We start from the raw sequence: 22,003 nt of genomic DNA on the forward strand, positions 1-22,003 counted from the left end.
CCCATCCTGTTTCCGTATCCTTTCCTACTTCCCTGTGCTCTCAGTTGCTTTGCTCCTCCCTAATAAAGCCATTTACTGCCGTTGTTTGGTTCCATTGTGTTAATTCTAGAGCAACCATAGCCATAGAAGTATCTTGATATGTTTGTGTGTTCTTTAATAGTGTAACCAAAGTTAGTTTAGTTAACTAGGGAACAATACAGGAATTGGAAGCAATGTAGGAAATGTAGCAAATTCTTCACTATTCCCTCGATAATTCCTTATTTTTCCAAATCCGTTTTGAGTTGTCTGTTTTGAATGCTTAAAAAAATAAAAATTCTGCTTAAGGGGAAACAATTTTGCAGTAGTTTTTGCCACTTTATTACAAAAAAAAAGACGGGAAGACTTTTCACTGTGGGTCTAAGAGCCATATTGGACTTTTTGAGACTCCTCTTACATTGGGCTCATGTATCTTTATTAGAGACAAAGGAGACCTAATAAGGACAGAGTGTGACTTGTGCATCAAGTGGGATATGCTCTGGAATGTTAGCCATACATTAAAAATCTCTGTTCCATACTTTTATCTTCACTGGCAGATATAAAGCAAAACTAATGGACTTCTTCACGCCAGAGGGAAAAAGTCAATATGTATAAAATTTAAGATTGAATCATCCCTTTGTTCTTGTCTCCATCCTTCACCAGCTCTATCTTCTTCACTACCACTGGTGACTTATTTAAATAAAATACATACCCGATCCTGTTTCTCACTTCCTTAAAACTCTTCAGTGGCTCCCCATTGCCACTGGGGTAAATTCCAAGGTCTGTGTGAACCACCCAGACTCACCTCTCCAGACTCACCTCTCCAGACTCACATCCCGACTTTCCCCCTCACAGTGTAACTTCAACAACACCTTGTACAGAACATTGCCTCATGACTTCATGTATTGACTAATGCTTATCCCTCTCTAGAATTTCCCCTACCTCTAACCAGGCTGAAGAATCTTTCAGAGTTCAACTCAAGTGGCACCTCCTTCCGAAAGCCATCCTTTGCCCCCCCCCTCACCCCCCAGGCCAAGGAAGGCACCCCTTCTCTTTGTTCTCTTTACACCATATGCATACCCATATAGCATTTATGCTGTGTGATATCTGTTTACATAGCTGCCTCCCTTACTTCATGGTAAACGCCTTGATCTGGGGCCAGGTCTTACTCATCTCTCTTTCTCCAGTACACAGCACAGTGCCCAACACATAACAGCTGCTAAGTAAATATTTATGTAGTTGAATCATATTATCATATGAACAAACTCCCACTGAGAGAACATCTGCCTTGCCTTATATATCTGAGAAAAGCCCTTGTTTATTACACTCTATTAATTGAGAGCTGCTGTGCTATATATTAAATTGGATACTTTAGTCCCTGCTTAAAAAATAAAGGTTAAATTGAGCATATTCATAGCTCTGTTAAGATTACATAGTGCCTACTAGTGCAAAAACATAGGTAGTGACTACACTTTACAGTTGTTTGGGATGTGTGATGCCCAGCTGCAGTCTAGCGTAGCTTTCTGTGTTCAGTGGTATTTTGATAAGATGAGCTAATAGTGTAAAAGTAGCAAGTCACTGTTGGTCTGTGGAAGAAATTGGGTAGCAGGCCTTCTCTGCTTTAAAGTCTTGCTTTTTAAAAAATTCCAAGAAATAGAGGTTCTTTCAAGAGAGTTTATGGCCTGCATTTTCTAAGTCATAAACCAGCACAGTTTTCAGCCTTCAGCCTGGCTCCCGTAGAGATTAACTGTGACCTATATAAACTATGCGGTCATTCCAGTTGTTTTACCCAGGAAGGGCCCCAAGATTTTCATTGAAGAAACCCAGAAAGATGTCACCGATCCTGGTGAGAAGTACCAAGTTACCAAAAGCAGGTTGGGATAACTTATCTTGAAAAAGATAGGAAACTTGCCAAATTTTCTAGTGCTTTCTTAGCACTAAAAGAAGACTTAAAGAAGGTTTTAACACTTGCCAAAATTTCCCTTGTGGAACCATTTCTACTGTGTGATAGAGATCTGCGGTTGCAAACCTGTCTCCTTTTTCTTTTCTTTTTTCCTTTTTTTAAAATACTAAGTCATAGAACTTGAAAGGCTCTGGATAGTGTTCTTAAGATAAACAGATAAACCCCACATTGTTTCTAATGCAGCACCTTCCTCTGGATTCTCTCACTGTCTCCATAATGTAAGTCTTAGTCACACTTGTATTAACAATAGGTACACTCTGCAGTATCTCCTTTCATACAGCGGTGTCACAAGTATTAATTCCTCAACCCTGATACCACCACAGGAAAACGGTAGTCACTGTAATCTCCATCCATTGGAGAGATGGAGAAAATGGATTAACTATGGAGAATGCAGTTGACTTCCTCACCACAAGACCAGGAGGCAGTGGAAGGTCATGGCTGGACCCTGGGATCACTGATTCCCAGGCCTCTTCCCTGTGCTCTGATGCCTTTCCGTTCTGCTCCTTAGAGAGGTGTGCATTGCATGCTGTGTTAGGTACTTGAATTAATATGTTTAACTCTCACAGCCACCCTACAGGTTAGGTATTACCATCCCTATTACAGATGAAGTTCCAAAAACTTGCTAGCTACTAATTAGAAAAGCTGGCCTTCAGACCCACGTCTGTGATTCCAAAGTCTGACCTCTCTCCATTGTGCCACGCTGACTCCACACAGTGACAGTGTCACATTTTATTATGTATCACTTTATAGCCTGAAAGTCCTCCACAAAGATTATCACATTTAATTCTTAAGATCTTTGAAAATATGAGTGGTTGTTATATCCTTTGCAATAAATAAGACACTAGTCAAAATGATCTTATTAAAACCTAAGTCAGTCAGTGATAGTCCTGCTCAGACTCTCCAGTTGTGTCTCATCTAATTAGAGTAAAGGCCCAAATCTGTGTGACCCGTAAGGAGTCTGGTCCCCTAGTCCCTCTCTGGCTTCATGCCTCGTTCCTTCTCTGCCCCAGTCACACTGGCCTCCTTGCTGATCCTCAGATACTCAGGGCCTTTATATTGGCTGTTCCTCAGTCTGAAATGCCCTTTCCCCAGATACCTGCATGACTAGCTGCCTTAGCACTGTCAGGTCTTGACGAAAAAGTCACCTTTTCACCAAAAATCATCTTCCTGGTCAGGCCTTCCCAGACGACTCTTTGTAAAATTCTAGTCTAGCCCCCAGCTTTTCATATGCCCCTTCCACGCTTTAGTTTTGTCCTTAATGTTCATCATTTTCAAACATACTATGTATTTACTTCTCTTGTTTATCGTTGACCTCCTCCTGCCCACTAGAGTGGACATGCTGGGAGAAAATGCTGTGAAGAAACGCTTTTGTCTGTTTTGTTCACTTCTCAACTCCAGCACCTAGAACAGGCTTGGCACATAGTAAGCACTCTGAAAATATTCAGTGAATGAAAAAGACATTCGAAAGTGGAAGATCAGAAAGGTAAAGTGATTTTCCCCAGAAAATGAGTTTAAGCTGACCCTGGTCTTCTGATCCACATTCCATGCTTTTTCAGTTTGGAACTGAGCTTGGCCAAAATCCAGAAGAGGTTATAAATGATTTTATAACGTAAAACCCAATTCATTAGGAATACTTTCAACGTAATTTGTACTTTTAAAACAATTGTTTCATTAATTACTATATCATAGCAGACATAGACCAGTCCTTCCTTTGGACTGTCTCCACACAGCAGGAATAATGAGAATAGGTATAGAACTTCACATAGACCTAGTATTTTCACCTCACTGTGTTACGTTACAGGATTGGCAAGCATGCCGGTCTCCCATGCAGCCTCTGTTGCAAGGCGACTCTACCAGTGCTTCCTCAGAGTCGTCAAAGGGGCAAACAAACCAGAAGGCAAGGCCACTGAAGGCTGGGGAGCTAAATCAGGAATAGTACAGTGACACACAGGCTAGGAAAGGAAGTGAGTCTACAACGTGATCCCACACTGTTGCCATTCTGAGTTAAGGACATGCACCAGGCTGTCAGGCATAAAAAAGAAATGCACTGGTAAGTCAGGTTGGTGGTTGTCCAACTCTGTACAACAGTTTTGGCAAAGAAGGTTAAATGCAGTGTTTTGCAATGTATCTCAGCCCTGTTCATTTCTTTGGTAAAATTCTCTCTATAGAGAGAGTACATTTATCTGGAGGTGGTGTGCATAGCCTTATGAGCTGAAGGCAGCTTTCCAAGCTCCTTCAGAAATATTAACTATTAAATGCACAACTTGAGTAAGGTTTGCGATTCCCACTCCTACTATACTGCTTGCATAATGATTTGTGACTAACCTGCCGTGAACCATGACAAGATAGAACAAATCTGAGAAAGTAAGAATGGCAAGTTAGTTACTGAATGTGGGATTTGATCAGTAATCACATCAAAACTGTTATTTGGAAATAAAACATCGGCACCCTCAGTCACCTTTCTCCTACTCAATTTCCCTTTGCTCCAGAAGGAATTAATCTCTTCTTCCTCCTTATCCCTGAGCACTTTTATAGCTGCACTTAGTTAAAGGCAACTCTATTAATTTCTTTGCTTGAACTGAAGTTTCCTTAACTTACTATAACCATTACTCTTGTCGCTGGACCAGCTAGTGTTTGGATTTCACAAATAAGTCTTGCAGCTTCCAAAACACCAACCCATCACTACTGTATTTATTCTTAAATGACTTTTCACTGGGAGAAAGTATAATTATCTGTCACAACAGAACTACAAATAGGACCCTAATAAGTTTACCATTTGTTAATTTCTGTTGCATATAGGCAAATTGTTATATTTTTCTGTAATTTTTTAATATCTTCCTTCTGAACTATTTATTAGTGTTTTCTTTATTTATTTTGTCTTCCAACTTGATTGTAAACTACTTACAGATAGAAACTGTTTTATGTAATCATTTGGAGCAGAACACATGCTAATTCTATGAATGATCACAGCTAATCAGGAATTTGGTTAGACATTTCAGCTGAAAGCAGTCCCTGCCCTGATACCACTCTGGGTCCACCGAACCCACAGCCAGTAGCTTTTATGAGCACATTTTCTGTGTCTCCTACCCAAGTATTTACATAAGACAGCACGGGATTCTTGACTGCAAACCTGCAGAGTCTTGAACGGATAGGAGTGTGAGGAGGGCCCTGTATCCCTGATGTTAACACTCCTGTGGGAACAACTACACATCCTTTAAGAAGATTATGCTTTGGCTGTAGCAGTGACACCTATTAGGAATTGTTCCATGAAAGAGCATGAGAAATTCTCTGGAGTTCAAAAAATCAAAATGACATCCTTGATAAAAAATCTCTTCATGGTTTGAGTATCATAGTTGACACCAGGAATCTCTGGGAATTTGGTCTTGAAGCTATTCTCAGAGCATGTGTTACATACATTCCACACAGGCCTTGGGGGATAGAGCAGGCTTAGTTTTTGGTTTTCAGCAGTTTGTCATCTTCACAGCTGAGTAGAACACTGGAATGTGACATTTACTCAAGTATACCCATTTTTCATTCAGTATCATTTTCGATGTAGCAGGTCTTATCTTAAAAAAACAAACAACCTCTTTGCTTTTGTGAGTTTAGTTTGTAAAAAAAATGAGAGCAAGAGACTTCTCTCCATTGGACTTCATCCCTGGGTATCATCCTTCACTCCCTGTTCTCACTCTTTCCTCAGCAAGTCACATGACATTTATTGATCAGAGCATTTTATGGTTAACTCACTTTTAAATTTTCCAAAATGTCATTTGGCTTCTTGCCAAAGACCTGTATGGTATGGGGATTTACTCAGTAGTTTTGTAAATACAACTGCTTCCTTTTTCTGGAAGAAATAGAAATAGGACTGAGAGAAAATGGCTTCCTTGCCAAAAAACAGAAATAGCTTTTATGGCTCAGAGAATAACAGTACAATTATAGCAAGAGATGGTCTGTCTGTATCCCACTTTATAATAATTCAAAACTCATGATAAATTCTTGGAAAAGAGGTATTTGTTGTAGGAGTCAAAAGTGCTAGTATTTGTAGTCTTATGTGGTAACGTATCAGAATTCACAGAATGGAAAAATTACTCGATGCATGGAATAGTATATTCCAAGTTATTTTGTGTTACAGAAATCAAAAATATTCCTAAGCCGCTTCTTTTGAGAATCTGAGAGAAGAGGAAAAGCCAGTCCATTTCTAATTTTTTTGGGGGTGGTGGGGATGGGGATAGGATATCAGTTCACAGCAGAGCCTTAATTGTACTTGGCAGTGACATCTATCAGCTGTTCAGTTATGTGTCTTCTAGTTTGTTTCCTCTAAATAAATACAGAGATGTTTCCCAATTGTTAGACAACTTTTCCAGATTGGTTTCCAATACTAGCAAAAGGAAAAATCTTTTCCAGTAATTTTCTGATTACTTCATCTGCAAGAGTAAAGTGAACACTGAAAATGCCACAGTGAGCTTCAGTCATTTATGGGAATGTCTAAAAAGGCATCAGTCATCAGTTATTTCTTTTGCAGATATCTACGAGTGATATCTGCATTAGTTTCTTAACTAAGACTTTTTTTTAAATCCTATTTGTTATCAAAGACCTCTGTATCTAAAAGATAAATTTAAATTTTTTTAAGTTCTGAAGAAGTAAAATCTTAGATGACTCAACACTTGCTTAAATTTCAACTAAGGATGAGATTGAATTAGCAATCTCAGAATCTCAACATATATTTGGCCTTACCTATTGTTAATGAAACGGCTGCAGGCAGGGCTGCATGTTACAAAGCTTGAACAGAGCAATAGAACTATTTATAAATGCAGACACCTTTATGAAGACCTATTCCCTGGGTTTCACTTATGTAAGCCTACAAAACTATCAGTTGTAAGTAACTGAGGGGAGTAAACACATGAAAGTTCTCAAATGTCCAGGTTTTTCTGAACATTATGTGATTGAAAAGCAGCCAGGTTTACTGCAGACAGAACTGCAGACATTTCAGTGGAGAAAATGAGACACAGAATGGCAAATAATGTTGTGGACATTGACCTGTGAGCCTGGCCTCCACTTCCCTTTTACCTCCACTCCTGCCTTTTTTTCTGAGGGCGAAGGAATTCTGTAGTTAAAAACTGAATCCGTAGGACAGCCTGTCTCTCCTGAGGGAGCTGCCGTACTCTAATTCTTGTTTAGCTCAGTTCTCTGAGCGTGGCGGAGGGGAATACTAACACCCTCTTTAAGTCAGCGTCCTGTGGGGCCACTTCCACACAGCCGAGGCCTCATTCATTCATTAAAAAATGTTTACTGAGTGTCTTCTGTGTGCCAGACACTGGGGATTCAGCAGTGAAGAAACAGATAAAAATGCCTTGTTCTCAGGGAGCTGACATTCTAGTGTGGCTCCTCCTAGGAGGTGTCCAAGTTGAATGGAGCTTCAGGAGTGGGTGTGTCTGAGAAGCCTCAGGAGTTTACAGAGAGAGCCCCCTAACCTGTTTCTGTGCCCTCCAGCAGGTTTTATATCTGAGCTAATGTGGAAGGGGAGAGACACTTCCTCCTATTAAAAACAAATGCAGAACGGCTGCCTTCAGTGTTATACAAACTGCCTTCTGGCCATATATAAATGATTCACTTTATTGGTTTCTCGTCTGCAGTTGCAATACCACGTCAGGTCTCATTCATCTTAACCTGTTGACAGTTGTTTCTAGCGTGTGAGTGAGTTTTTCTGAATGTAGTTGGTATTGTGTGACTGTTGTTTCCAAAATATTTTAAGGTTCCATTTTATGAATAAAAAGTATGCTAGACTTTTTAATAGGCTGAGAGTAATATGACAGTATCAGGCCTCAGGTTCCTTCATCTTCTAAAATTCTGATTCAGTGATTCCTCTTAGAAGCTGAGCCTGCCCAACACAATGGCAGAAATATTGCAGAGAAAGATGTTTTAATGCTCTGAGAAGAATGTATAATTCCCATATATTAACTTTAAATGCAATTACAGAGCCACTGTTTTTCAGAAGTACGAGTGCCCTTTAACCCAATGTTAGTACTTGCAGAGGTTTGGTCCTTAATCTGCCTGCGGGCTAGTTATTCCACGTGTTCTGGTTTTACAGGGAAGTGCTTCTGAACATTGGTTCCGTTCTTATGGTTCTCAAATTTCAGATTGTGACACCATTAAACAGTTTTCTAGTACTTGGTGCCAGTGATTTAATTATTAGAAACAATAAAGTTATTGGCCATCCCTATAGTTGGGCCCAGGCTCTAGGCTAAAACTCCAAACTGTGTCTTAGGGCAGCAAATCAGGTCCTAGGTCTAGTTCACTCAGCTTTCAGAATGAATTTTAACCCCAATCCAGTCTTCTTATGGGTCCCTTTGTTGCCACTCATACCTGAAGTTCACTTGTTTTCGGTTTTTGAGGCACTAATTGAAATTATATAATCAGATTTCAATTTGGTAGTTTAGAATCAGTTTGAAGAAATGAGTAATAATGTTGTCATGTCCATTTTAATGATCTTTCAGGGGATGATGGAGATCAGTGAACTGTAACTGTTTTCTATGATCTGATGAAAAAACCTCTCACATATGTGGGCAGCATTTTCAGGGAAAGAGTAGGCAAGTCCAGGGTGTAAAGCAAAACTAATACCATTAGTCTTTTTTATTTTAACATCTTTATTGGGGTATAATTGCTTTACAATGGTGTGTTAGTTTCTGCTTTACAACAAAGTGAATCAGCTATACATATACATATGCTTCCATATCTCTTCCCTCTTGCGTCTTACCATTAGTCTTTGAACAATTATGGAATTAGCCAGATTTCCTGAAATCATTCTAGGAAACTATCAAAAGCCCTAGAGGAGCTGAACTTGAGAAAAAATAGGAACTTGACCTTTTATAGCTTAGACCTCTGTAGCATAAGCCCCTAAATTTCCCAGGGGATAAATTTCATCTGGTCATCTCTAAAAGAGTCTCTGTTGATGGTTACGAATTCAAAATATATACTTGGGGTTGAAGAGCAGTGACTTTGGCTGTGTTTCAGAGGTCTTAATAGGATTATTTTTTTGTTTGAGGATGTTAGAAATTCTTTGTTGCTACCACCATTTCTGAACTATTCTAGGATGGCACTTTCTCAAGTTGGGTCAAAGAATGGTGGAACTTTCATAAAGCAAAGAATTACCTGATGACTTGACTAGCAAGTATGAAGGACAGCCTTACTAACCATGTTCTGTATTTTCATTGTCTGCTGAGAAGAGACTTTGCTAACTCTTGGTATGCAGTGTTGAATGAAACAGACATACTCTTTGACTTTATGGAGTTGATGGTCTGGTGGGGAGGCATATATTAGTAAACAAGCCAGTGTTTAATTATACATTGTAATAAGTGCTGTGAAGGAAAAGAACTGACATGATTTGGGGATGCTACTTGAGTTTTGGTAGTAAGAAAAGGCCTTTCTGAGGAAATGCACTTGTTTGATGTTTTACCAATATTTTAAATGTAATTCTGCTGCTTTTGCAACACTCATGTAAGCTGCATAAGGGAAGAAACCTCGTTTTCTTCTGTAATTCCTTACAGTTTAAGGCACTCAGTAAATGTTGGTTGACAGTTTTGTGACCCATCATATGGTATCCATTTCTCTTTAGAAAACTCACCCTCTGTTTAATTTGGATACAGAAAATGGGATCTAAATGCTTATAAGAGTCTGTAACCATGCCTAGCACAGTGTGCAAACACTTGCTGAATGAATGAATGAAGGTTACAAACTGAGTTTGGTTTCTCAGTTAAAAGTAATCAGTGATCGGGCTTCCCTGGTGGCGCAGTGGTTGAGAGTCCGCCTGCCGATGCAGGGGACACGGGTTCGTGCCCCAGTCCGGGAAGATCCCACGTGCCACGGAGCAGCTGGGCCCGTGAGCCATGGCCGCTGAGCCTGCGCGTCCGGAGCCTGTGCTCCGCAACGGGAGAGGCCACAACAGTGAGAGGCCCGCGTACCGCAAAAAAAAAATAATAATAATCAGTGATCTGATGAAACCACAGACCTACCCTTTTCCTTCCTGCCCATCCTTTTTTTTTTTTTTAACTTTTATTGGAGTATAGTTGATTTACAGTGTTGTGTGAGTTTCAGGCATACAGTAAAGTGAATCAGTTATACGTATACATATACCCACTCTTTTTCAGATTCTTTTCCCGTATAGGTCATTACAGAGTATTGAGTAGAGTTCCCTGTGCTATACAGAAGGTCCTTATTAGTGATCTGTTTTATATATAGTAGTGTGTAGATGTCAGTCCCAATCTCCCAATTTATTCCCCCCACCTCCCCACTTTCCCTCTTGGTACATAAGTTTGTTTTCTACATCTGTGACTTTATTTCTGTTTTGTAAATAAGTCCATTCGTACCCTTGTTTTAGATTTCACATGTAAGCAATATCATATATTTGTCTTTCTCTATCTGACTTACTTCACTCAGTATGACAATCTTTAGGTCCATCCATGTTGCTGCAAATGGCATTATTTCATTCTTTTTTGTGACTGAGTAATGTTCCATTGTGTATATGTACCACATCTTCATTTTTATTTTATTAATTTTTACATCTTTATTGGAGTGTAATTGCTTTACAATGTTGTGTTGGTTTCTGCCGTATAACAAAGTGAATCAGCTATATGTATACATATATTCCCATATCCCCTCCCTCTTGAGCCTCCCTCCCACCCTCCCTATCCCATCCCTCTAGGTGGTCACAAAGCACCGAGCTGATCTCCCTGTGCTATGCAGCTGCTTCCCACTAGCTATCTATTTTACATTTGGTAGTGTATATATGTCCATGCCACTCTCTCACTTTATCCCAGCTTGCCCTCCCCCACCCCCTGTGTCCTCAAGTCCATTCTCTACATCTGCATCTTTATTCCTGTCCTGCCCCTAGGTTCATCAGAACCATTTTTTTAAAAAATTCCATATGTATATGTTAGCATATGGTACTTGTTTTTCTCTTTCTGACTCACTTCACTCTGTATGACAGTCTCTAGGTCCATCCACCTCACTACAAATAACTCAATTTCGTTTCTTTTTATGGCTGAGTAATATTCCATTGTATATATGTGCCACATCTTCTTTATCCATTCGTCTGTCAATGGACATTTAGGTTGCTGCTATATCCTGGCTATTGTAAATAGTGCTGCAATGAACATTGGGGTGCATGTATCATTTCAAACTATGGTTTTCTCTGGATATATACCCAGGAGTGGGATTGCAGGATCAGGTAGTTCTATTTTTAGTTTTTTAAGGAACCTCCATACAGTTCTCCATGGTGGCTGTACCAATTTACATTCCCACCAACAGTGTAGGAGGGTTCCCTTCCCCGCCCCCAGCACTTACTGTTTATAGATTTTTGCATGATGGCCATTCTGACCAGTGAGAGCTGATACCTCACTGTAGTTTTAATTTGCATTTCGCTAATAATTAGTGATGTTGAGCATCTTTTCATGTGCTTTTTGGACATCTGTACTTCTTCTTTGGAGAAATGTCTATTTAGATCTTCCACCCATTTTTTGATTGGGTTGTTCGTTTTTTGTTTTTTTGATATTGCGCTGCATCTGCTGTCTGTATATTTTGGAGATTAATCCCTTGTCGGTCGCTTTGTTTGCAGATATTTTCTCCCATTCTGTGGGTTCATGCCCATCCTTCTTAACACACATGTTCCCATTGTTCTTCCCCCAAGAGTACCATTTGGTTTCAGGACTCCATCTGTCTTGTCTGCAGATAACTCCAAAATTACAGTCCTAGCTCTGTTTTCTCCTGCCAGTCAGTCTTTACCCCTATTTCCTACTGCTTGCCTGTCCTCTGCACTAAAATGTCCCAGAATCTCAGACATATGTGCACTCAACTCCTCCCTCGACAGCTGCATGGCTCACTCCTCACTTCTTCTGTTTTGTTCACTACTGTATCCTCAGTGCCTGGCACATGGTAGGAATTCAGTAAATATTTGTTGAATTAATAAATATATATAGTGTTCAGGCATTATATATTATTATGCTTATATTGCATTAGAAGACACAGTGAGCACGTCAGGTGCTTGAACCAATATGTACTATCACTGCGAATGCAACAGCTACAAATGCAAGCTTATACTAGAGTTTCCTGATAGTGACCCAGATACCAAGATTGTGTTTGCCACTGGTGATGTGATTTTCTGAAATGATGAATAATTCTTGGTTATGTTCAGAAAAAAAGCAATATTCCCAGCATAGTGGAGTGGTTATAAGAATGTATTCTAAAGACACACTGCCTAGGTTTGAACTTCCTGCTCTGCCATTTGTCAGCTGAGTGGCTAATCACATGATGTTTCTATGTCCCAGTTTTCTCATCTATAAAATGGGGAATAATAATAATAATACCTGAATTAGGAGGTTGTTTTGAGAATTAGATGAACAGTGTCTGGCATGCAGAAGCACGAGGTGTTATTAAATAAATAAATTATTATTCAGTAGTTTATTCCTGGAAATTTAGTGTATATAAAACCCATGTAAAAGCGCTCTATATTTAAATGTAAAACAGTGAGTTTATTACCATAGTAATAATCAGGGTTTTTTTTTTTTTTTTTTTTAGCCTATGTGAATATTGTATGAGATACAGGACAGTTTTGCATGGGACTGTCCCTGTGCATTACAGACTGTTCAGCTTCCTGGTCCCTGCCCATTAAATTTTAGTAGTTCCCCTCAATCATTATGACCACTACAAGTGCTCCTTAAGGGTTGGTGGGTTTTGTATACATTGTTCTAGGCCCATACACTTTTTTAATGAAATTATTATAGATCTTCTAACTAGATAAGCTCTTTCTCATCTGCCTCCCCATTGTTCAGGAACATAACACCCATGTAATATTTAACAAATTCTAATACCTATCTAATACTTATTCTAATACCTATCCTTCTCACACTGTTCTGAAAAATTGAAGAGAGAACACATCCAAATTCATTCTATGAGGCCACCATTACCCTGATACCAAAACCAGACAAAGACCCTACAAAAAAAGAAAATTACAGGTCAACATCTCTGATGACTATAGATGTAAAACTCCACAACAAAATATTAGCAAGCCAAATTCAACAATATATAAAAAGGATCCTACATCATAGTCAAGTGCGATTTATTCTAGGGATGCAAGGATGGCTCAATATCTGCAAATCAATCAATGTGATATATCACATTAACAAAAGGAAGGATAAAAATCACATGATTATCTCAATAGACACAGAAAAAGCACTTGACAAAATCCAACATCCATTCATGATAGAAACTCTTATCAAAGTGGGTATAGTGCGAACATATCTAAACATAATAAAGGCCATTTATGACAAACCCACAGTTAATATCATACTCAACAATGAAAAGCTAAAATCTTTTCCTATAACATCAGGAATAAGATAAGGCTGCCCACTCTCACCACTTCTATTTAACATGGTATTGGAAGTCCTAGCCACAGCAATCAGACAAGAAATAAAAGGTATCCAAATTGGAAGGGAAGAAGTAAAACTGTCCCTGTTTGCAGATGACATGACTCCAAAAAAAACTATTAGAACTAATAAATGAATTCTTCAAGGTTGCAGGATGCAAGATTAATATACAGAAATATGTTGCTTTCCTATATACTAATAATGAACTATCAGAAGGAGAATTCAAGAAAACAGTCAATTGCATCAAAAAGAATAAAATACATAGGAACAAATTTAACCAAGGAGTTGAAAGATCTGTACTCTGAAAACTGTTAAGTCATTGATGAAGGAAATTGAAGACAACACAAATAAATGTAAAGATATCCTGTGCTCATGGATTGGAAGAATTAATCTTGTTAAAGTTACAGTACTACCCAAAGCAATCTACAGATTTAATGCAATCCCTATCAAAATACGCATGACATTTTTCACAGAACTAGAACAAACAATTCTAAAAATTTTATATGGAACCACAAAAGACCTTGAATAGCCAAAGCAATCTTGAGAAGAAAGAACAAAGCTGGAAGTATCACACTCCCTGACTTGAGACTACACTACAAAGCTACAGTCATCAAAATAGTATGGTACTGTGTACAGATACATAGATCAGTGGAATAGAATAGACAGCCTAGAAACAAACCCACACACGGTCAATTAATCTATGACAAAGGAGGCAAGAATATACAATGGAGAAAAGACAGTGTCTTCAATAAGTGGTACTGGGAAAACTGGACAGCTACATATAAAAGAATGAAAGTAGAACATCCTCTAGCACCATATATAAAAATAAAGTCAAAATGGATTAAAGACCTAAGTGTAAGATCAGAAACCATAAAACTCCTAGAAGAAAACATAGACAAAACACTCTTTGACAAAAATTGTAGCACTATTTTTTAGGATCTGTCTCCTAAAGCAGAGGAAATAAAAATAAAAGTAAATAAATGGGACCTAATTAAACTTAAGTTTTTGTACAACAAAGGAAACCATTGACAAAATGAGAAGACAGCTGTTTTCTGAGAAAATGGGAGAATGGGAGAAAATATTTGCAATGATAATGACCAGTAAGGGGTTAATATCCAAAATATATATAAACAGCTCATACAACTCAACTTTGAAAAAACAAACAACCCAATTAAAAAATGGGCAGAAGGCGGCTTCCCTGGTGGCGCAGTGGTTAAGAATCTGCCTGCCAATGCAGGAGACACGGGTTTGAGCCCTGGTCTGGAAAGATCCCACATGCCACGGAGCAACTAAGCCCGAGAGCCACAACTACTGAGCCTGAGCGTCTGGAGCCTGTGCTCCACAACGGGAGAGGCCGCGACAGTGAGAGGCCCACGCACCGCGATGAAGAGTGGCCCCCACTCGCCACAACTGGAGAAAGCCCTTGCACAGAAGCAAAGACCCAACACAGCCAAAAATAAAAATAAATAAATTTTTTTTAAAAATGGGCAGAAGACCTGAATAGGCATTTTTCCAGAGAAGACATACAGATGGCCAACAGGCATATGAAAAGATGCCCAGCATCACTCATTATTAGAGAAATGCAAATCAAAACACAATGAGGTATCACCTCACATCCATCAGAATGGCTATCGTCAAAAAGACCACAAATAACAAATGTTGGAGAGGATGTGGAGAAAAGGGAACGCTTGTACACTGTTGGTGGAAATGTAAATTGGTGCAGCCACTATGGAAAACAGTATGGAGGTTCCTCAAGAAAATAAAAATAAAACTACCATATGATCCAGCAGTTCCCCTCCTGGGTATATATCTGAAAAAAACGAAAACACTAATTCAAAAAGACACATGCACCTCAATGTTCATGAAGCGTTATTTACAATAGCCAAGATATGGAAGTAACTTAAGTGTCTATCAACATATGAATGGATAAAGAAGATGTGGTATATATCTGCAACGGAATACTACTTAACCATAAAAAAGAAGGAAATTCTGCCATTTGCAACAACATGGATGGACCTGGAAAGTATTATGCTTAGTGAAATAAGCCAGACAGAGAAAGACAAATACTGTATGTTATCACTTATATGTGGAATCTAAAAAATAAAATGACTGACTATAACAAAACAGACTCACAGATACAGAGAACTAGTGGTTACCAGTGGGGAGTGGGAAGGGGGAGAGGCAAGATAAGGGTAGGGAATAAAGAAGTAGAAACTACTATGTATAAAATAAATAAACTACAGACATATATTGTACAGCACAGGGAATATAGCCAATATTTTATAATAATTTTAAATGGAGTCAAATATATAAAAAATACTGAATCATTATGTTATACAACTGAAACTTATGTAATGTAGTAAATCAACTATACTTCAATAAAAAAATAAATACAGGGCTTCCCTGGTGGCGCAGTGGTTAAGAGTCCGCCTGCCGATGCAGGGGACACAGGTTCGTGCCCCAGTCCGGGAAGATCCCACATGCCGCGGAGCGGCTGGGCCCGTGAGCCATGGCTGCTGAGCCTGCGCGTCCGGAGCCTTTGCTCCGCAGTGGGAGAGGCCACAACAGTGAGAGGCCCGCATACTGCAAAAAAAAATAAATACACATGTATTTTTTAAATATTTAACAAATTCTGATTTGTCTTGCAGTTAAACAAATAATATCCCTCCCACCATCCCTCCTTGCCTTTGGACACTCACAGCCTGAAATCTCTCCTCTGTCCCAGAAACGGCAAAGGGCAGACATGGTGGTTGCTAGGAGCTCTTTGCTCCTGCAAGTGTTCTCCCTTATGTCTCCAGAAAGATTTTTCAAGTCGGAAGCATATTTTGTGTTTGCATCTGCAATACGACTGGTACTTACTCACTCAGTCTTCTTCCCCACTGTTGAGGGAGAGGTTCTATCTAGTTCTACCACTGATCCCCCACCCGCGACCTTCAGAAATGCCCAACGTTTCTTAAAGGAGTCAAACCGTTTTTCTATAAGCATTTTAACATATTCAGTGACACGGAACATTTATATATCGGTTATAAAGAAAAAGATCAATGCTAGAGTTTTCATGGAAGGTTTCTTAGAAGTGGGATTTGAAATGGGCCTTAAAGGGTTAATAGAAATTGACTGGATGGAGAATTTGGGCAGAGAAGAGCAGAAAGAGCTTTTTTATTTTTTTTTCCAAGCAGAGGATAAAGTACTAGCAGAGATAAAATGCATGGTGCTCTGGGATGGTCAAAACCAGGACTCCGGTTAAAAATTGGAGATGAGATTGGTTAGACATGGTGAAGTCAGCTTTGGAAGTTTTTGAAAGCCACCGAAAACATGTGATGTTTCACCCCTTATTGTTCATTGTATTCCCGCTTTCCTTTCCATTTGTCTCCTTTGTCTCCTTTGTCTCCTCTTTCTTACCCTTCTGGATTTCTTTCCTGATTTTTCCACGTGTTTGCTTTGGGTGCAGGTATCTCTTGTGATCAGTGGAAGGGGGGATTTTTATTTACCTTCCATGTTCCCCCACGTACACACACATACCCCACACCCTACAGGATTCAGGCACAGGTACTGACAGCCTGTCACTGCCTGTCAGCAGCCTAGCTTACACAGAGCAAACTGCCTCTCGTTAGGATTGGTGTCTGATTCTGATTCTGAACAGAAATCTTGTTTTATCATACATAGTCTTTGCAAAGCACTGGTGAAGTCTTGTCATTTTTTAAAACTAAACTTTCTGTGAAATTTGGGGGTATTTAAATTCTGTTTATGGTTAAGGTCCTGGTGTGTGTGTTAGTCATCTCCCAGCTAACAGCCCCTTGGCAGCCCATTCTTAATTCAGTTATTGTGTGTTTACAGGCTGTTCGGAATTCCACATTGCCTAGAGTTTTTCCACCGCCAGTGTCCAGGCACTTTTTTTCTTGCTTTCCCAACTCTTCTGGGCATTCAGACTCGCTTTCTGGCGCTCATGTTTGAAGCCAGTCATCTCTTTTCCTTTTTATTTGCCTGATTAATTTTGAATTTGAAGTATTCATATTTCATACCTTTTTCCTGACTCAGGTCAGTGTTTCTTCTCATTCTGTTCACTTCAGAAGGCCCAGAACATAAGATTATTTATATCATTTGTGCAGCACCCAAATGTTTGCTAATAGAAGAGGGAAAGTGAACCTTTAACATTTGTGCTCCATACTGTAACTTTTGGTTCTGTTTTTCCCAGTCACTGTCTTTTTCATTAAGTACACAAAAATCCTTCAGCAGTCTTTTCACATAACTCAGCTCTAACAACTCCCTAGTTGTTGACTTTGTTCCCTCTTGTCGGTAAGCCCATGAGCTGTAATGTTTTCTCTTATTACTGGGGCACTGCCCATTCATAATGGAGGCCTGGCCCTTAATGAAAGTGTGCCGTCCGTCCTCAGCCTCTCACATCCTGCCTGGGTTTTCCTTCAGAGGCTGTTCCTCTCCTCCCTACCTGAGCCACCAGAGTCTTCAGGTTTTCATCTCTCCAGTTAGAACCTCCTCTGGTATATTTTATTCACACCGAGGCACAAATTATAGGCAACAGTTGAAAATGTCCTTTCCGAGGGTGGTCAATTATTAACTATGCTCAAAGTCTGAAAGTAAAGGATAACGGGAGCTTCATCTGCCACTTGTGGGAGGGGTTTCGGAGCCTCTCTGATGCTCCTGGAAGCAGATCGTGTGAACAGCTGCCTGACAGTGCAGGAGAGGGGCCTGTGAAGACCACGAGTTATCATAAGCTGTTTCCCATTCTGTCCTCCTTTAATTAAAATAATTAGAACCTCATCAGTAATAGAGACCACCTCACTCACTATCCAAGGGGGTCAATACTGAAACACCCAAAGGACTTTTATAAGGTCGCACAGAGTGGACTGAAGAAAAGAAATTGCTGTAGCCCCTTTAACTATTTTCTAGAGGTGTTGGGTAACTTGGGATTCCTAATGGCGTGTCACTTTAAACCTAAATTTTCCAGCTTGTCATTCAGAAGGGGCTTCCTAAATTCGGTTTAAGGCGTTCATATCCTATCTGGTAGAATCTTCTTCTAGTAATGCTGACTGTTTCCTTGGCCTAGAAGTTCAGAAAGGAGTGAAGAACAGGATCCATTTTAAAGCCACCCAAACCGTACCTAGCATGAGCCTCCTGGTTGGGCTTAAGATAACAGTACCATTTCAGCCATGACTAGGGACTCCCAGGTTTTGGAATCAGGTCGCAGCTTTAGTTTTCCCCCAAGCATCTGAGCTCATATCACCAGGTTTTTCATCTCTTCCCAACATTTAAGATATTAAAGAACTCCAGTTATCAGTTTAAACCATAGCAGGCGCATGGGCTCTAATAACTTCTGCAGGTGGTATGGGCTATATGACAGAACCTAGTCTTGATCTTAAACTGTCATCTGGATTCTGAGTTAATCTAGGAAAGTAGTAAAAATTAGTAATGTATATTACATGTCTTTTATACATGTGTTTTTCATTATTTGATCATCTGTGTCTCAATGTGTCCGTGTGTGTGCGTATATGCACACCGTCTTTCAGTTTTTCTAAAACAGAGAGGGCCCATGGTTCCAAAAGGAAATGACTAGGGTGGCACCTTGAAATCTGAACCCTGTCACATGTTCTGAATGTAATGACTCCAAATACATTAACAGGTTGTCTTTCTTCCATTGCCTACTTTTTGGAAAAGAAATCACTTTGATAGGAAACGTTGGCGCTAACTCACAGCCAATCAGATTTAATTCTCTAAAGATAAGTAAATGATTTGTTAGCCATTACAGAGTGGCAGGAGTTGTAATATTGGAGTTAAGTGTCCACAGCAATGGTCTTAAAGAATAGGTAGGGTTAATTATTACACAGCAGTAACCAACTGCTCTTCATTGCTAGTAAGGCTGGGAAAGAAGGAAATTAGCTTCAACTGTAATTGAAGAGATTTATAAGACTTGTAATGGGAAATTCACCATCAATGGAGACTATTTTAGAAATTGAAACAGGCAATCAACCAATAGAAGTGGAATAATGATGTCTTCCATTGGCCTTAAGATGGGATATATGATCTCCTCAAGGCACTTAAAGTTGATAGATTAAATAGTTTTTAACTTTTAGGGGGTCATAGACCTCATTAAGAATCTGATGTACCCCCTCTCCAGAAAAATGCACATACAAATAAAACTTTGCATGCAATTTCAGGGAACTTATGGACTCCCTGAAGTCTGTGCATTAGACCCTAATTTAAGACACCCCAGATTAGATGATCTCCTTAAGTCATTTCCTGCCTCGTTAAGTTACAAGCTCCATAGTTCAATTTTCCCAAACATAATGGAATCTGAGGATCAAATGTCAAACTTTGGATTTTCTTCCTCTGGATTTATAATACTTGGCACGCATGGTGTAGTAGTAAAAAAAAAAAAAAAAAGAAAAAAATAGATAATGGAATAGAAAGAATTCTACTTTTAACTTCAGTTCTTTGCCCCGGAGAAGCCAAATGTTTAATTTTGAAATCACTGGTTGGCTGTATATCACCCTCATGAAAAGGCAGTGCAGGACTAGGCCCTCACCAGCATTCTTCCTGGTCCCACACCCAGCTCCAGATTCATGGCTGAAAATGCAAACCGAGGTGCCACGTTGACTCCCCAGCATTCTTCCAAGTTTACACATCTTCTAACTGCATTGCTATGAATGTCCAGCTGGTCTTGAAAGATGTTATCTATTTATAATTCTGCCATCAGTTTTATGCCCAAGTTTCATTGACTACAAGTTGGAAAATGACCACCTAGAATTACAAATCGGGGAATAATTTGGCCTTCTCCCGAAAATAAAGAGCTTTTGTCCTCACAGGAAGAATGGAGTGTAGTACACGTCTGTGTATATTAAACTCATGATAGTAAGTTACCCCATATGTGTTAAGCATGGCTCTATGTGGTTTTTCCCGTTCCCTTATGCCGATAGCCTCTAGTTTACCTGGAAGTCCTTATTAGCATTCCTTTTAATCCCAAATTGGAAATGTATGGCTCTCTTTGTACCTGGAATCCAGAACTGAAATTAAGGACTGCCTTAATATGGAGCAGAAGTAACAGTGGTCTCTGGGAAAGAGCATGTTATCAGATGTCTACAACTTGTTGTCAGTCTTCACTGTATTTTACGTTCCTATGCACAAATCTTTAAATTCATAGTTGGGAATGTCTTCATGAAATTAGAAGTATTACTGATGAACAGGAGCCAGGCAGTCCTGGCCGAGGTCTCCTTACCTTTCGCATGATATGGTGGTCCTTTTGACAATTATTCCTGCCCACTGTTGAAAGAGAAGGGGAGAACTTAAGTATTCTTCCCTCTACACTCTCCCCTCCCCCAGCTGAAATCTCCTGCTGTTCCAGTTGCTCCAGTCGTGGTGATACACTGCATGGAAAGCATACAAGACATATAACGTCTGTGGACAGATAATCTGTGGTATTAACTCTGACAGTGGCTCCAGCCTTTACTGAGCCAGTGAAGGTTGTTTGGGAACTAGAATTGAGGAGAGGACAGGCCATCCTGGCACTGTAGCTCTGCTTAGCGACTGATGAAGTCTCTCTGTACCCTTGAAAGCGTGTTGACAGTTCACACCCTTGAAGCGCACTGATGTCTTTCTGGGACTGAAGCTTATAGCAGAATTGCACATTCTGTTGAATATTTATTCCTTGTGTTTATTTCTGTCTGCAGAGAATGTGATCAATGGGCAGGATTACGAAGTGATGATGCAGATTGACTGTCAGGTGATGGACACCAGGATCCTCCACATCAAAAGCTCGTCAGTTCCCCCTTACCTCCGAGATCAGCAGAGGAATCAAACCAACACCTTCTTTGGTTCCCCTCCAGCAGCCACAGAGGCAGCCCACGTTGTCAGCACCATCCCTGAGTCACTACAGTAGTACCCAGGGGCTACAATGGAAAACTAAGGATGGGACCCTGCCAGACCGGTGAGTGGATGAGAGAAATGCTTCTTTCTGCCTTGGTGGCAAGCAGAGAACTGCCTCATAATAGAATTCAAGAGCTAGAAGAGAAAAAAAGAAGCTGCTCTATTTTTCACCATCTGCCCATCGACTTGGAAAGCACTGGAACTCAGACACAAGGGGAGCAGCATATCTCCACAGGCACGTGTAGCCCTGCATCCTCCACTGTTGTCTGGTATAGATATTTTTTTCTGTACCTTTCTGAATTGCTTTTCCCTCTGTATTTGTTTTGTGTTTAAATAGTCATATGCTTTCAAATAAGATCCACTTCCCCTCTCTGCCATTTCACTCATTGTTATGGTAAAGAGACTTTTATTTAACAGCACCCATATGGTTCCACTCATTAGATCTTTCATCAACTTAATGCAAACCAATTGTGGATGTGTGCTTATTGGAAAGCAAATGTCAAAACCAGAAGAGCCAAAAGCATCCCCAAAAGAGTCAAAACAATTTCGAGTGTCAGGTAAAGGGGAAAATCCCCCGGTGGTAAAGTTTATCTTGCGATTTTTGGTTCACACGTGAGACTGCATGTGAACGACTGTACTGGGGTCGGGGGTGGGTAGCAAACTTGCGAAAATGAAATGGAAGAGAAGGCGGGCTTTGAAAGAGGAGATAACTTCATTAATACATATGTTTAAAACA

The 22,003-nt window shown here is 39.8% G+C and overlaps 1 protein-coding gene across 1 annotated transcript in view; it reads left to right on the plus strand.

The window, feature by feature from the left end:
* ATF6 (activating transcription factor 6) overlaps positions 1 to 21,622 on the plus strand; it is a 216,134-nt gene extending 194,512 nt beyond the window's left edge. The window contains exon 16 of the mRNA XM_065885140.1: positions 21,072 to 21,622. Coding sequence (XP_065741212.1) covers positions 21,072 to 21,280 — 209 coding nt within the window. The 3' untranslated portion in view covers positions 21,281 to 21,622. The remainder of the gene's footprint in view (positions 1 to 21,071) is intronic.
* The last annotated feature ends 381 nt before the right edge of the window (positions 21,623 to 22,003 follow it).

The sequence above is a fragment of the Phocoena phocoena genome, chromosome 1 (assembly GCF_963924675.1).
Source record: "Phocoena phocoena chromosome 1, mPhoPho1.1, whole genome shotgun sequence".
In the NCBI taxonomy this organism is placed as follows: Eukaryota; Metazoa; Chordata; class Mammalia; order Artiodactyla; family Phocoenidae; genus Phocoena; species Phocoena phocoena.